Source organism: Oryx dammah, unplaced genomic scaffold (assembly GCF_014754425.2).
Source record: "Oryx dammah isolate SB20612 unplaced genomic scaffold, SCBI_Odam_1.1 HiC_scaffold_27, whole genome shotgun sequence".
Lineage (NCBI taxonomy): Eukaryota > Metazoa > Chordata > Mammalia > Artiodactyla > Bovidae > Oryx > Oryx dammah.
In genome coordinates this window covers 36,271,213-36,289,226 of record NW_024070211.1, presented here as the reverse complement: position 1 = coordinate 36,289,226, position 18,014 = coordinate 36,271,213, and the positions used below count along the sequence as shown (strand labels likewise).

Below are 18,014 nucleotides of genomic sequence, written 5' to 3'. Positions count from 1 at the left end.
ACCAGATACTTCAGTCCAATTAGCTGAACTCATAGGCCTGACTTGAGCTTTAGAGCTGGGAATAGGAAAAAAAAGTGGCCATTTACACTGACTACAAGTATGCCTTTCTGGTGCTACATGCACAGGCTGCTATTTGGGAAAAAAAGAGGCCACTTGACCACCCGAGGGTTCCCATTCAAATATGGTGATCAAATCCTTAGGCTCTTGGAGGCAGTTCATCTGCCCGCTGAGGTTTCAGTCTCCCACTATAAAGGACACTAAAAAGGGAGTAGAGAAGTGGCATGAGGGAACCAACTAGCTGATCAGGCAGCTAAGAGAGCAGCATTACAGAATAATGACCTAACAGGAACCTTAGTTCCACAGATTAGTTTGCCAGAAACTCCTTCACATCTTGAAGGTGCGACCCTTAAAACTAAGCATGATAGCTTTCAAGATCATATGGGGTGGTTCCAAAAGGAGGGACTCCTTTTTCTCCCATTGGGAACCTCCAGTGGAAGTTGGTTAATTCCTTACATGCCACCACTCATCTAGGGGAAAAGGCCCTCCAAAGATTACTAGAAAAGTCCTTCAGAGGAACAGGCCTCCAAATGACTATAAGGCAAGTGGTCTCCTCTTGTCCCACTTGCCAATTAAACACCCCGCAAAGAGCTTGAAGACACCAGCTGGCCCAGACCATCCAACAACATGGGACCTACCCAGGGGAAACTGGCAGATGGACTTCACCCAGATGCCAGTTTCTCAAGGGTATAAATACCTATTCATCATTATAGATACATTCACAGGATGGATTGAAGGCTTTCCCACATGGAGTGAGAAGGCTGAGGAGGTAGTAAAAAAAACTGCTCCATGAAATCATCCCAAGATTTGGTCTACCCAGGGACAATGGGACATCATTACTTCTAAGTTCACCCCAAGGGGTCTTTAAAGCATTGGGCATTACTTATTATCTCCATCATGCCTGGAGGCCTCAGTCTTCAGGAAAATTAGAAAGAGCCGACCAATTCTTAAAATCAGCAAAGAAAAGATAACCCAGGAGACCTCCCTGGGATGGAAGGAGGCTTTACCAATAGCTCTCCTTTGCACCTGTATTGCCCTTAAGGAACAGAACAGATTGATCTTAGTCCTTATGAGATGCTATATGGGAGACCTTTTGTTTATGTCAACAACCTCTTCCTAGACCCAGAGGCTCAGACTCTCTGGTCTTATACCATGGCCATTGGGCAATTCCAACAGGATGTATGCTTGTAGGGTGTCAACCAGGACCAAAAGATTCTAAAGAGTCACCATTATATGCTCCAGGGACCCACGTCCTAATTAAAGTCTGGAACGATGGGTCCCCAAAGGCTCAACTCCAGCCCACATGGAAGGGCCCCTACCCTGTAATACTTTTTACTCCCGCAGCAGTCAAGATACCAGGACACGACTTCTGGATTCACTACTCACGAGTCAAGCCATGGAAGAAAACAGAAGAGGACACTCAATACACCTGTGAGCCCCTGGGAGATCTCAGATACCTATTCAGAACTACAAATGAGTGCCACTCTAATGAACACCCCCAAAATTAAGTTTCTGGGGATAAGATTTCTCAGCTCTAAAGAGTCAACACAGCTTGGCAGGGGTTGTACTCCAAAAGAGACAGGAGATAGATCTCCTGATTCCTGAAAAAGGAGGAACTTGAGCCATCTTGAATGAAATGTGTTGTTTCTGGGTAAATACCTCCAGCTAAGTTAAAGAAAGTCTCACAGTCCTCAAGAAAAACATTCAGACCCTACAGGATCTCAAAGAACAAGCTGGAGAGTTCATGGGGTAGCTGCAGTCTGTTTGGGGGATCCTTCTCCTGGTGAGGGGAAATTTGGAGTTGGCTAATGCACCTACTAATCCTTGTTATCACAAGGATGTTATCAGCATCATATTGATGCTGCTTATGATTGCTCCATGTATTATCAACTGTCTAACCCATTTTGTCTCTGCCCAGGTCAACAAGCTACAACATGCAGCTCCAGTTCAACAAGGATATATAAAAACATAGCCAACCAGGGAAAATAGCGGTTTTTATAGCAGTGTCTACCCTTAGATGGACACCCTTAGATGGACACTGCTATAAGGACTCTGAGACTTGAGACCAGCAAGAGGGGGAGGCCCCATGCCCCTCACCATCCCAGTTCAGCAGAAAGTAGCCAGAGAAACCTTGATGACCCTATTCTCAAAAAACTGGGCCTCCTATCTCTTAAGGGGAGCAGGTTAGGTAGTTATAAAAGGAAAAAGGAGTCCAGAATGGCAGAGGCTAAAAGACAAAGAAGGGAAAAGCCTGCAAAAATAGAACCAAGGAAGGTCTGAGGACCTCAGGTGAAAAAAACAGCCCTCTTGGCTAGCCCAGTTTACACAGGGCAGGCTCAGGGATGAGGAGACAAATGTATAAAAGGGGAAGACTAGAAGAATTGAGACCTCTCTTCTCTTCTCTTGACTTTTGGGTCCACCTGTCCTACTCCTCAAGGGTATACTATCCTTTGTTTTTCCTAATAAAACTGAGATGTAACACTTGTTCATCCTTCGCTTCAAATTTTTGCTGTGGTGAGACAGAACTGAGGCAATTACAAACTCCCCTGACACTTCATATTCATACATGTATGCAGTTTGTTTACAAAAGAGACTTTATTTTCCTCCTATAAAACGATATAAAGCATAGGCACACATGCACACACTCACACACATATACAAATACATATCTACAGAACCAGTTTTCAAAAGAGATATGTAGCATGGATGCATTTACTCTTGTTTGAAAGCTATCCTTGGAATGTTCTTCCATAGTGCTGTACTGACTTTCTCCTGCCTTTCTTTGCCCAATGGCTTTCTCTTGCTATTGAAGCTTGTTTTGCCACATTCAGCAGGTAGGGCATGCAGGAGAATAAATGCGTTTCTCTTCCAGTATCCCTCAATCAAAGACTGACAGCTGGAGTCCTTCCATCACCTCCCTTGTACTTTAAGGAGAGTAACTCTGAGGTGTATGTTCTACACAAGCTGCCACAATCTCTCCAATGGAAAGAAACTCCAGTCATTCATGATGGCAGCTGGTTTTACTCATTCCCCTTTCTCATTTCCATTTCTTGTTACTGATGAGTCCCTCACCTCCAAAATAAACTACTTTCACTCAAATCCTTGTCTCACGGTCAGCTTCTGCTTCTGGAACAACTCCAACTGATACATATGCCAAAAATGACTTTTAACTTAATAAGTGTGGGAATATATGCAATTTCAGCTCAATTCTTAGGTCCAAATTACAAACAATTTTTCTAACAAAGACCTTTTTATTGATATGTTATTTAAGTACTTACAACGTTCTACACACATAACAGATGAGCTAAAAACTTAGGTACGAAGAGTAGCTATGTGTTTGAATTAAATTTATACCAGTCTACTTAAAATGCTTAATTCACCATTAATTTTGCCAATTCAGCTGTGTTTTAATCATTGTGAAGCTCTCCTAGTGATATGAAAGAAGTTGAGAAAATGCTTGCTATCTATTGAAACTGCCAATAGCAGTCCATCAATCTGTTAATCTTCTAGCAACTATTCAGCAGGTAGGAAAAATGCAGTCAAAATATTTTCCCTCATTTTTTTTTCTTTTCACTTTTAATAAGATCAGACTGTTAGAGTCTGTTGGTCACCAGATCCATCAACTATCTAGGAAAATGATTCCTTTCATGGCTCAATCAGAGCCTCATCTAAATTTCAGCAGAAATCTATGACTTCAAGCTGCCATCCCTTACTTCTGTTTCCATGGGAATAGACTTCAGATGAAGGAAAAGAAAAAATGGATGGGGTTAGGAGCTTTCAAATAATCATTCAAAATCATGATGAGGTTTTCAGAGCTTCTTCCCGAGGTGATTATTCTGTAGCCTCTTAACCCCTTTTTGCCGGTCTGTTTCCATGGAAATATGACAAAAATGGCAGTCCAAGTCTCCAGCAGAGATTATTAGCATTCTTGGGAATTTCAGCTTTGGCTGCAGTCTAGACTGAGTAAGATCTTTCTATACCAGTTTCACATATTAACCTACACTGTGTCTACACATTGTCATTTTTACTTTGAAAGTTCCCTTCACAAATTTATACTTATGATCGAGATCAAATTGATTGTGACATCACTGAAAAAGCCTTCAGTTTTACGTGTTAATATATGAATCAACTGCAGAGTGTGTCAGAATTTTTAGAGTGCAGAAGAAAGAATATTTAGTTACTGGATTCAGCAGACGTTAGATAGGTGTTGGTAGATATGCAACAAGGATCCTTTTTTAAATATTTAGCAATCAGTAAGACACAGCGCTGAAACTAAGCACAACCCTGTGGGGCTCCTCGGCCTGGGAGCCTTTCTGCTCAGCCTCCACAAAATTGCCTGAGTTCTAAAAGAGAGGTTCAAACAGTTGCTAATCAGAGAAGGGAGGGATGCAGAGACAAGGGAGGAACAGCCCAGAAAAAATAGTGTAGCTTTGGGGCAGGGCACTGTTTCCTCTCAAGAGATACACATAACAATATCTTTGAGCGCTTTACAGAACTAAGTTCAGTCACTCAGTCTTGTCTGATTCTTTGCAACCCCATGGACTGCAGCACACAATGCTTCCCTGTCCATCACCAACTCCTAGAGCTTGTTCAAACTCACGTCTATCGAGCTGATGATGCCACCCAACCATCTCATCCCTTGTTGTCTCCTTCTCCTCCTGCATTCAATCTTTCCCAACATCAGGGACTTTTCCAATGAGTCAGTTTTTTGCATCAGGTGACCAAAGTACTGGAGCTTCAGCTTCAGCATCAGTCCTTCCAATGAATATTCAGGACTGACTTCCTTTAGAATGGACTGGTTGGATCTCTTTGCAGTCCAAGGGACTCTCAACAGTCTTCTCCAACACCACAGTTCAAAAAAGAACTAAAACCTCCAACAAATGGAAGAGTAGTATTCTTCATTCCAGATAAAAGGAACTCAAAACTTTCAAGAGAGCAACTGAGGCCATATTAAAGGAATGCAGGGCCAGCATACACCCTAATTTTATCAGCCACTCCACCCTTAAACCACTGCTATAAAACTCAACCAATTTCAAGAGTGAAAGCCTGCTTTGTTCCCCTCTGCCTTGCAAAGCAATAAGCTATTCTTTTCTACTTCACCCAAGCTCTGTATTGGAGATTTGATTTTGCACTGGTACAGGCAAGCAGGGGCTTTCTCAAGTGATCCTAGTGGAAAAGAACCCACCTGCCAATACATGAGACTCAGGTTCAGTCCCTGAGTCTGGAATATCTCCTGGAGAAGGCAATAGCAACCCACTCAGTAATCTTACCTGGGAAACCCCATGGATAGAGAAGCCTGGTGGGCTATAATCCATGGAGTCATAAAAGAGTCAGACACAACTTAAGGACAAAGTGACAATAACACTTTGAGCTTTCAGCAATCAACAATAATCAACAGAGCTTTCAGCATCAGCATCAATCAATCAGAGCAACTGGTTGGTTTCACTAAAATTATCAGCCCTATTATACAAAAACCAATAAGTTATTAAAAGTAGACCAATATAAGATGGTTATAGCATTATACCCAAATAAATTATCCAGCACCACAATGTGAGCTCCTATAAAACTTACAAAAGAGCTTACAAGAGAAAAGGGTAGAAATGCACAGCAATTCATCTTTTTAAAAATCAGAGTGCATAGACTTTCATATAAAGGTCATTTGAAAATCAAAATCATTCTTATTACTGAAGACATTATGCCAAAAGTTAGAGAAAGAATACATATGGGTCTTTGATAGTACCCCTGGCAAGATACCTTGTGTTGAATGTAAAAAAATAACAGCATGCTACAATATCAAGTCTCATCTGTCGTACCTTCTGAAATTTGCTGAACAGCTCAATCTACAATTTTTGCTAGGGGAAATCAAAGTTCCCATTGACCTTATAAAGTACACTTATTCTTCAGAACTCTCTTACTATTCTATGAAAAAAGTGAAAGTTACTCAGTTGTGTCTGACTCTTAGGGACCCCATAGACTGGGGCCTGCCAGGCTCCTCTGTCCATGGGGATTCTCACGGAAAGAATACTGGAGTGGGTAGCTGTTCCCTTCTCCAGGGGATCTTCCCAACCCAGGAATCAAACCTAGGCCTACTTGCATTACAGGTAGATTCTTTACTGTCTCAGCCACCAGAGAAGCCCAAGAGCACTAGAGTGGGTAGACTATCCCTTCTCCAGCAGATCTTTCAGACCCAGGAATGGACCCAGGATCTCCCACATTGCAGACAGATTCTTTACCGGCTGAGCTACTGGTAAGCTATTCTATAGTTGGAGCATTTTACCTATGAGGTCTTCTCTGCAGAGTCTGAATTGAAAAAACTAAGTTTCAATTGAGCAATTATCTGAGTTACTAGGTTCCTAATTTAAATTTAATGGCAACTATCGAAACTAATCTTGATCGATGTTTTCAACTAAATAGATCATAACAACAATAAAATAAAATAGTCTGGTTAATTTTTCAAATCACCACTACTCTCAAATGCAGTTTGGCACAATGCTTAAACACATAGCCCTTGAGAGCAGGATTTGGTCTGCAGGCCAAACCTGGCCTTCAGCTTACTCATGTAAATAAAGTTTTACTGGAACACAGTCAGACTCATTCCTGTACTGTTTTTAATTTTCTATGGCTGATAACTACCAAAGGGAGAGAGCTGAGTAGTTGCCACAAAGATCACATTGCAGGAATAAGCTGTAATATTTATTCTCTGGTCTTTTAAGCAAAAGTTTTTTGACCCTTGTCCAAACCTTTAATTATAAGATTATGCCATTACAAAAGAAGACACTTTGAAGTTGGAGTCTTTTTTATTTTAATTTTAAAAGTAGTCAATAATGGATAAAAATGTGATCGCCTGGTGTCTGTACTTACATCCATAAATTCCACATTGGCTTTGGGACCAGTTGTTTCATTAAGGATCTTAATAGCCACAGGAATCTTCACTGTTTCTCCTTCAGGGACCCAAATACCCTTTGTGGGGAAAAATTTTTCACATTAAATCTATATTAACACAGATACAACATTTAGATCAGACACAAAATTTGATTTAACCAGTCATGTGCTTTCATTACCAGAAAATGAGTCACATATATATTCTGCTTTCAAGGTGTTTACACTATTATAAAATTCATTTGTATACATAAAAAAGGCTTTAAATAGTTTAAAAAAAGAAAAAAATCATTGAAATATATGTAATAATAATATTTGACTTGGATGATATCATCAATTTCTTATGACTTTGAGAAGGTGCTCTGATTTTTGAACTTCAATTGTCTTATTTGTAATTTAGAAGACTGGGCTATATAATGTTAGTGGTTCTTCTCAGCTTTAATATTATCTAATTATTCTGCAACTAAAAATACAATAAGATAAAAAAGCACATTCTCATGTATCAAAATTCTGATTGATTTAAGAATCCATGTTCTAAGGTGACTTTTTAAGAAGTAGTTTTAAAAGGCAAGTGCTAAGGAGTATTGAACACATATTAATTTGTCTATATTACTTAACACTATGTATGTACCAAGGATTTTTATTATTTCTAAAGTAATATAAAATATTTACATTAGTCATTGAAAGTTTTCTTTTCTTATAGAAATAGAATATGAACAACATCTATGTATTGTGGGAAAGTATAAAATAGGTAGAGTTTGATTAAAGTATAATGTTATGTTAAATAACAGCATTTCTGGGTAAACAATTCAACCATTTAACTGAGGACAATGATCCTGATAATATAGGAATGCATGAAATATACAAGAATTTTTTTTAAGTGTATCCTTCCAAAGGCACACAGAAGAAGATATGAGTCTACCCGTAAAAAAATCTCAAATTTTAATTTATTAGCCTTGACATTAGTTTTAACATTAAAATGAAAGGAAGAGAACAGCTCCACTTCCTGTTTTGCTTAATACCATTTGCTTGTAATTATATACATTTTTGAAACTTTTTCACATAGTACTTCTATGCTAAAATATATATGTGTTACCCAAAGTGGTAATAATATAGAGGATAGAAACACAGGAATTATTAAAAAGTCAAAATATTAAAGAAAAAAAAAGACTTAAACCTTTAGAAGTGAATTTAATAGTGAATAGGGAAATCCATCTGTCAAATGCAAAATAATAGGCCAAGCTTCCTATGGTACAATTTAAAAAAAAAAAGATTAATGTAGAAATGGAGGTGGAAAAGCCCAAGGCCTGATTTCTTGTTCATGGTACTCAAGTGGAGAACAGGCTTACCATTACTCAATAAAGTAACCTGAGAAGCGGTTACCTTATAAAGATACGGAATCAATATGAAAATATCTCTAAAGTATACTTTCAAAATAAGAAAATAAATTCACTGTAGATTAATTTTCACTGCTTTCAAAATAAGTATAGTCATATAGTCATTATTTTCTAGGCCCCATGGGATCAAAATTCAACTATATTGATACCTACGATATTGGTTCAAATATCTTATGTTTAGGCACAGCATTACTCCAAGCAGATGGAAAAATTGGCTAGGCAAATTTGCATTTCTGTGGTCAAGAATAATTCTTTATAGTTTAAGATAGCATGTCCTCGTAAGAACTAATAATTTTAATTAAAACTTAAGGTCAACTATAAACACTGAAGGCATAAAATTTAAACATACTTATGGAACTTTCAAAAAGCTTTTAATAGAAGTAATTTCAATAAGTGTACGCCACTCTTGGACAATGGGCAAATAAGTGTTGCTAATAAAAAATTATTAATAAGGCTTTATTATTAAATGTCTAAATAATTAATATTTTTCCCTGCTGAGGTTACTAAACAACATTTGGTCTTGAGTTATACAGTATTCATGATTTACAATAAAAGTCAATTTCCAGACCATATCATCTTTAAAAACATAAGGGTGATTATATGCCAGGTACATTTCACGATTGAGTTACTTTTAAAATGGGAGCCCATGTTTTTTCCAACGTGATATAATTAAGAGAAACAGATAAGGTAGTTTGTGTCTCTGAACATACAAAGATTTTGAAGACCAGAAAGTACCAAGCCAGCTAATAATTTTAAATTTAACTGAACAAAATATGCAGAACAGGAGATTTAGAAACATCTGCAATTGACCATAGAATTAAAGTTTTATTTTAAAGAGATGAAATTATTTTGGTAAGCTCAGGAGAGAAAATTAAGGTTTATGTTCCAATCATTAATAACTTCCATTAAATAATTCTGCTTTAAATATAAAAAAACAACATTTTAAGATGCAAAATTCTTAAGATCTGACCTATTTCAGCTGATATATTCTTAAAAATGCAAGCTTGCATATCGCTTTAAGACATTTTTCAAAGCAAATTTTGGTAATTGAAGCAATGGACATTACAAAAAGGATTTAGTATTATCCCAACAGAGTTTCTTATTCTTGTTATTTACAACTAAAAATAAATTTCACCACAATTAACCTTGGGCTTGGCCTTTGAATTGGTTTTGTAATTAAGTTAAATAAGTAAACATACAAATGCCTTCATTTGAACTCTCCCTTTCCAGAAATATCTCTCTTATTTAAAACCCATGATGTTACCCTCTCCTTCTATCTAACCTGAACTTTACAAAGTCACTTTTTTAGTTTGCATATAATGGTGAAGACATTAAAACTGGAAATTATCTGTTAAATTATAAATGTTATAAGGTAGGCAAAAAGTGCTTTAGAAGTGTATTTCTGTGTGTTCTGAAGAGATGGGCTAGTAGGGTCCAGATGGAGAGGTCTTTGGATTGTTGACAAAAAAATGCACGTGAAAGGTGCAACTAAGTTTTATTTGGGGCACAATGAGGACAGAAGCCCAGGATACAGCACCTCAAAGAGCTCTAAGAAACTGCTCCAAAGAGGGGGAAGGTCAGGATTTATGTGATTTTGGTGGAGAGAGAGTACATGCAATTGAGCACGTATCTTTCCAGAACATTTCTGCTAGTCTCATGAAGCCTTTTCCTCACTCTGAAGCATTTTACTACTTTTCTGCATATAAGGAGATGTAAGAATTGGGTTCATAAACTCGGCTCCTGAAAACACCTACCTGAAGACCTGTTCTGCCAGTTTTTCCCTGAGCACAGATTGCCTCATTTCTGTTCTCCACCCTAAACTCCTTTCAGGGGATGCTGAAAATCAGCAGCACAGGATCTAATGCTTGTAGAGGTGTATTTCCTGCTTTTTCATGACTGTCTCAAACCCAGCTTGGTCAATACAAATTAATTAATTCATTTGTATAGCAACTTCTCAATACTATAAAGATTCTTCTCGTAGAAATTAGAAAGGAAATTAGGGTGGCTAGAACAATAACTCTGGCTATTATTTAAAACAAGTATGAAACAAAAGTGAAACTAACTGATGGTATGTGTTATTTTTTACTTACTTTATAAACAGTTCCAAAAGCACCTGAGCCAAGGACTTTCACTCTTTTGAGCTCAGTTTCTTTCAAAATACGAAGTTGAGCTTGATTGGGCGCTGTGCCACTGGGAGTTAAGGGTTCTACCAGCTACAAAGCAAAAGAAAAACAAAAAATACAGGTTATACAACTTTCAATCCAATAATCAGTGTTCCTCTCTCTTTCTGTCTGGTTTGCTTTCTCACACATAAAAAATACACACAAACCCATTTTATATCAACAAACCATATGTATATAAAATGTATCACTCAGCATTCCTCTAACCCTACTCTTTCTTTTTTGATGCTCTTCACCTGAGTGAACACAAGTAACAAGTATGTACCTTGGTCTAAGGGATGTTTTTTTCCCCATTTTTAATAAAAATCCAGAGACTAATTGCCTGGAAAATCCCATGGACAGAGGAACCTGGTGGGCTGCAGTCCATGGGGTCGCTAAGAGTCGGACACAACTGAGTTACTTCACTTTCACTTTTCACTTTCATGCATTGGAAAAGGAAATGGCAACCCACTCCAGTGTTCTTGCCTGGAGAATCCCAGGGACGGGGGAGCCTGGTGGGCTTCCATCTACTGGGTCGCACAGATTTGGACACGACTGAAGTGACTTAGCAGCAGCAGCAGAGACTAATAAGGGGCTTTTAATTCTACTTCATGTTCCTTCTTTTGGACAACTTCAGCTAAGGTTCAGAGATTTTACTTATTCAACTGTACTCTATCAAAGTTTTTTTTTTTTTTTTTCATTTCAGGAAATTTAATACAAAAATTAAATAATTTTTTTTTAATTAAAAAAACTACTTTTTTTTTAGCATTTAATATCTTTACCACGGAAGTCAGGGCAAATACATTTAAAAAAAAAAACAAGCTAGCACAATGTCAATACACAAACACAGTGTTTCTAAATTTTTCACGTACGTGTAAATTACTGGAGGGTTTTGTTAAAATGCAGATTTTGGTTCAGTAGTCTGGATTTGGGGCTGAAATCTTCATTTTTATTGAACTCTAGAAGATGCTTCTTTATCATGTTGGTCCTTGAACACATTTTAAGCAACAAGGCCCTAGAATACCTTCCAGGTTAAAAATTCTAAAATTCTATGAATTGATTTTAGACCATAAATGAATGCTATTGAATGAAGAGGAATAAAATAACAAAGGGGGAATGAGGTTTGATTTTTTGGCTTCCTAAAAGGAGGTAGACTTTAAAACTAGTCTTGAGATAATAAACATGGATGGACATGGGGAGGACACTGTCACCAAGAACTGTTTAGACACAGCCTCAGGAAGAAGAGAGAAGGCATGGAAGAGACTAACACACAGAGAAGGACAGGTCTGAAGGATGAGATTAGGGTGGGCTATGCCAGATCCGGAAGTGGGCTGGTTATGGGGTAAAATCAGGCTGATAATTTTAGATGTCATAGTTTAGATGCCATTGCCAGAGAGAATGGGTAAGCAGGAGAAATAAATGTAGATGTTTGCCAATTTCTTATGTGAAGAACAACAACAATAACAAAAATGTAGACAAAAGAAAGTCTCCAGATGCCAAATAGTCTATACTGAATGTTAAAATTTTAGAAATGTATCTATGCTTGAGGGAAAAAGGAAGTGAGACAAATAAGAGCTTCTTCTTTTTTCTTTTTTTTTTTTAAAGTTAATAAAGGAATTAAACTTTAAATACAGACAAATAGCTTGTTCTTTCTCAGCATAAGGAAATAATTAAGGGCTACTCCTACTCACATTGTCTTGAAAACCACCACACTATTTCAAAATGTCTATTTACAAGGCTAACTGCAGTGTGGTCCTCCAACTTGGTTATTATTAAAATGCTCCTGTGAACATCACGGTCTACTTAATTAGCTGAACAGAATCATGAATATAAGTAACGGTTAGCAAGAATTTGGGAAAAATGATAAAAAATATCAATAAAATTAGGCTTTTTTAAAACAGTTTGGCAATATACTTCTATTTCATTTTCAAATTTAAATTGTAATAATGCATATAACTGCATTCAAGTCACATAAATCTCAGAAAGAATCACACAAGTCTTTATTAAACCTGAAAACAAAATCTCCTGCAGAGGATTATCTTCATTTGAATCCTGCTGTACAGAATTTGTTTGGTAGATTTTAATATATATACTATGTGTGTAATAAGAAATTTTTATAAATTATTTCTTAAATCACATGTAAAAGTCATACAAAAATCATATGTAAAAATTTGGGAACTGGATTTTTTTTGCACTTTGGGTTAGATACACTTAACATATATGTGTGTGTGTGTGTGTGTGTGTGTGTGTGAACTCTATATATAGACATGGGCCTTCCAGGTTGCCCTAGTGGTAAAGAACCTGTCTGCCGTTACAGAAGACGTAAGAGATGTGGGTTTGATTCCTTGGGTTGGGAAGATCTTCTGGAGGAGGGCATGGCAACCCATTCCAGTGTTCTTGCCTAGAGAATCCCATGGACAGAGAAGCCTGGCAGGCTTCAATCTATAGGGTTGCAAAGAGTCTGACACCACTGAAGTGACATCACATAGCATATATATACTTATACCATGCAATAATTTCATGTTTTGAAAAGTTCACAATTATACTTGAGACATTTAGTCTTCTGTAATTTTCTTAAGTATCATTCAATTTTTTTTTTACAAACACATTTTTCCCCAGGAATTTAATATATCATTAAAAGGAGCATAGTTTTGTTTTGTGATACAGTATGATAGAGTTTACATCTGTGGAGTTTTATACCATTGCTGCCACTCATAAGCTTAAGAATGCAATTTACCCTTCCTGGCCCTTCATTTCACATCTGTAAAGTTGGTGTAGCAATAATTACCTTAGAAGATTGTTAAAGGATAAAACGGCATATAGCATAGATGAAAAATTTTGGAACGTTATCTGCCATAATATAGGCAACGAATCTGTCACTTTAAGGGATAGGATTGTCTTTCATTAATATATTTTTAAATTACAGCATCTATAAAAACATTAAGCTTATTTCCATCTCAATAAATGTATGTTAAAAAAAGATTTCTTACTTTTATGTATGCAACAGAAAAATAGACACTGTGGAGGAAAATGATTTGGGGAAAGTGTATCAGTTTTAAAAACCTTCCAACTGCACATCAGGTTTTAACAACTTTCACCTCTGAGGCAAGATTTCTTGCTTCAGTAATTGAGAATTTAAGTTGATTCTCTTAAGAATTCCTCTTTTGTTTAGGTGGTAGAAAATCACAGCTATTTACTTTTACTGAGAGAAATATGGGAATTCAAAATAATCTAATTTTGCCCTAAGTGATAACTTTCTATTTAAAAAAAAAAAAATAGAATATACTTACAAAACCAATTAGTGTGCATTTATTTAGTAATGAAATGCCAATTTGATGGGCATTCTTAGAAAGCACTATATTAATAAAACAAGACAAACAACTCTTTTCATACCAATGAGGCTTTCCTACACAATGTTAAGAGACAGAATTTGTCTTCTATTTATTCAAGAACCTAAATATCCACTGCTATACCAAACCTTCCATTCTTCTTCAACTCTAGTTTATTTACTTCACTTTTCAAGATTCTCTGTGACTGCTCCAAACCGGCCATATGATAGAATTTTGCCTGCCAAACTTTTATTCATGTTCACATGTACAAAGCTGAAAGTGATCAAGTTGGGTCTTCTGCATCATCCAGCTTAAGTAGAAATTGTTACTATGTTCACTCTGTGTCTATAACTGGCTACTTAATGCTTGAACGAGTCTATTGATAAGACAGCCCATTCTAATCTCAGATAACTTCCATCATTATAAAGTATTGCCTTACATGTAGCTGTATAGTAGCTTTCTGAAACTGTCATATATTTCTTCTATCTAGATTCAACTTCTAGGGGGAAAGAGCTAAAATTTAATTCATTATCAGTGTGAGAAACTTATGAATGAATGAATATTCCCATTCCTGTCAGTGTTAAGAGGAAGTCAGACTGCTACACTGACAGAAAGCAATCTCAGAGAAGGCTGCCTCAGTACAGTTTTGCTCTTAATTGTGCAGACAGGCATGGGTATGTGTATCGGGAGACAGAGGTAGGATTTAAGTTGAGAAAGCTATGGTTTAACACACATTCTTCTGCAATTGCTTTCCCTCTGATAGCCTGTATGCTGAAAATGATCATCTTGCATGCCAAGAGAACTCAGTGTGGCAATGTAAAAGAAACTATAATATTTATGGTAATTTACATATTCACAATAACTAACATGCACAATATTAAATGCATAGTGTGGGAAGGTCTAAGCTTTATCCTGAAGCTCGTCTTTTCACTGATGCTATAATGAGATCAGTGGCTACCTACTGAATGACCTTTAATTAAAGCATAAATTGTTTGCCGATCTGGCTTTATTTTAGCCAAAATAATCCTATCTCTTGCTAACATTTTTCTAGTTCTGTTACGAAGATATCTTCTTACTCAGGTATTTTCTGTATCTCCTACTTTGATATACTGCTGCTGCTGCTGCTGCTAAGTCGCTTCAGTCATGTCTGACTCTGTGAGACCCCATAGACGGCAGCCCACCAGGCTCCTAGAGTTTATTAATGGACCCCTGGCCCCCAAAGAAACATCTGTCTTTTCCCAATATGATAATTTCCTTGACTCTTGCTATTTGCCCTCTTCAAGTCATGAGCCTGCCTTGACTACATTTATTATGCAGTCTGATTTTTTCATCAACTTTGTATAATAGAAAGAAAATATTAGTCGTTCAGTTGTGTCCAACTCTTTGTGACCCCATCATCTGTCCATGGAATTCTCCAGGCAAGAATACTGGAATGGGTTGCCATTCCCTTCTCCAGGGGATCTTCCAGACCTAGGAACTGAACCCGGGTCTCTTGCATTACAGGCAGATTCTTTACACTCTAAGCTACCAAAGCATACTATAAAAATATAAATCCTCAGCAGAAAACCAAACAGAATTTTCACTTGGATTAAAAACTGAGTATCATAAAAACCTAACTGTAATGAAAGTCCCTAAACACATGAACGGAAGAAATGAACATCTCACCTCTGTTTCCAGGAATCTTCTTAAGGCTCTTTTCTTTTTGATGCTCTTCCTTCGAGCATAAACTGCAAATGTTAGGCCCACAATGACCAGGATGAAGAGCCCACCAATGACTCCAGCTGCAATTAGAGGAGTCCTGCCAACCAGAATGGAAAAGAGAATAATAAGAGTAAGAGAGAAAAGACAGAAAAAGAGGAAAGGATGGTTGTTTACCCACATATCACAAGTCTCATCAGTTAGAAGAAACACAAACAAAAACGCGTTACCTTTTCTCATGGTAAAAACTGCACTTTTTTTTTTGTTTTTGCTTTGTTTTTTAATAGTAAACCATGCACAGACAACTAATCTTTGGAGATGAGCAGCCATAACATGCCATTTGATGAAACATGTAAAATTTGATAACAAAAGGAAGAACAAATGCCAAATTTTTGATACAGGATCACTTTAAATTGTTTTACTTTTATCTATAAAGAATAAAAATGCATTTAAATAGTATTGTTGTGACATATGCTACTATTTTCAACATTTTCTCTAAAGCAGGCTTTCTCAACAGTGGCACTATTGACATTCGGGGCCGGATACCTGTTCATTCTGGGGACTGTCTTACGCATTTTGGGATGTTTAGCAGCATCCTCATCCCCCACCCCCTAGATGCCAGCAACACTCCCCCTCTCCCTAGTCATGCCATTGTCTCCAGACATTGCCAAATGTGTGTCAAAATGACTGCCAATTGAGAACCACTGTTCTAAACCAAGAATGAGTCGTTTGAGGACATATGAACCCCATGCCTCTGGCATACAAAGATACCAACAGAGAGATGCATTGACAAAGTGTTATTTCAAACTCTGTCAAGGGCAATGCTGTTGGGAACAGGGGCAGGAGAAAGATGAAGATTTGGGTCAGACAGGTTTTCAGAGTTATGATGACTGGAGTAAGCATTATTATCAAAAGCTTGACTAAGCATCATATACCCATGAAAGAAGTCTATACATTAAGTATTAAATAAAAATACATAAACAGCATTAAAATAGGAAGACATTGACTGAGATTTTTATTCTTAAAATGTCTCTCTAATATATTGCTTACTAAAACATGCTTTTGATACTGATCACTTTTTGTTTTCTAAGATTAAATTTTTTGCTTACTTGAAAATGTTTATGGTCTTAACTTCTTGTCCTAGAATAGATTAGTATCTATGAACTTCCTGTAGTCAGTCTTGAAATACATTAATTTCATATGCCATATGAAACAGTTCAAAGTAAAACACATATTGACTATGAAGTCATGATAGATATCAAAACTAAAAAAGACTTCTCTGAATGTTCATGTTTTCTATGGTAAACTGTTTTATGTTTTATATTACTATTTGCAGAAGAACTTACTTTATACAGCTACACTCTTAGGAAAAAAAAATATTACTTGTTCCTGAAAGATAAAGTTTTGCTCAAAGATCAGAAATAATGAAAGTGGATGATCCAAAGTAAAATATTTTTATTATTATTATTATTATTTTTTTTTACTTTACAATATTGTATTGGTTTTGCCATAGATCAACATGAATCCACCACGGGTGTACACGTGTTCCCCATCCTGAACCTCCCTCCACCCTCTGTCCCCGTACCATCCCTCTGGGTCATCCCAGTGCACCAGCCCTGAGCATCCTGTATCATGCATCTAACCTGGACTGGCGATTCATTTCTTATATGATATTATGTATGTTTCAATGCCATTCTCCCAAATCATCCCACCCTCTCTCTCTCCCACAGAGTCCAAAAGACTGTTCTATACATCTGTGTCTCTTTTGCTGTCTCGCATACAGGGTTATCATAAATATCTAAATTTTAAAGAGCTGTTGGAAAAAAAATTCTGTCTAACTTTTTCTATAAATGAAGTCATGTCTTTTAAACATTATAACTGTTATATTATTGTCATATAAAACTGCAAAGAAACCTTAAAAAGTGGTTCATCCTAAAGGTTGTTGCCTGTCAGTTGAAATTCCTTCAGCACATTGAAATGTTGCTATAATTCAACCAGATTTTCCTAAATGGAATTTTCTAAAGACATAAAAATCTATGCTGAGAAAATTACACTACAGTATGGAAACAAACTCATCATTGTAATGCCTTTTGGTATGTGTAAGATCACATTTTTGGTATTCCAGTTAAATATGCATTTCAGAAAACATTTTAAGTCTTCAACTCAAGGCAGGTTTTTCAGTTCAAGTGCTTAATAAATACATCTCTGAAAAGTCACTATTATAAAAAGAGTTACGTTTTTGTTTCCTTAGCCCAATGTTTTATTGTAAGGGATTTATGCATGATTGAGAATAGTCCCCAGCATTTTGCAAGCTGTAGATTTGAACTAAGCTCTAATCGTCCTCTACTTATCCATTTTGCAAAAGAATAAACGGTATGTATTTATGCAAGCACTTGTCAATGTCACTATTTTAAAAGAAAATTAAATTAAAAGAAAATTCTCTATTTTTTTGTTGGTCTTTCATTTTAAGAGGGATCATTTCCAACAGAACAAGA

At 36.6% G+C, this 18,014-nt stretch overlaps 1 protein-coding gene across 1 annotated transcript in view; it reads right to left on the bottom strand.

Moving 5' to 3' along the window:
- LOC120854102 (receptor tyrosine-protein kinase erbB-4) overlaps window positions 1–18,014 on the bottom strand; it is a 1,232,614-nt gene that overhangs the window by 191,599 nt on the left and 1,023,001 nt on the right. Inside the window, exons 17-19 of the mRNA XM_040227918.1 lie at window positions 15,487–15,928; window positions 10,424–10,546; window positions 6,919–7,017 (exon numbers count right to left, since the gene is read on the bottom strand). Of these exons, the coding sequence (XP_040083852.1) occupies window positions 6,919–7,017; window positions 10,424–10,546; window positions 15,487–15,928 (664 nt within the window). The remainder of the gene's footprint in view (window positions 1–6,918; window positions 7,018–10,423; window positions 10,547–15,486; window positions 15,929–18,014) is intronic.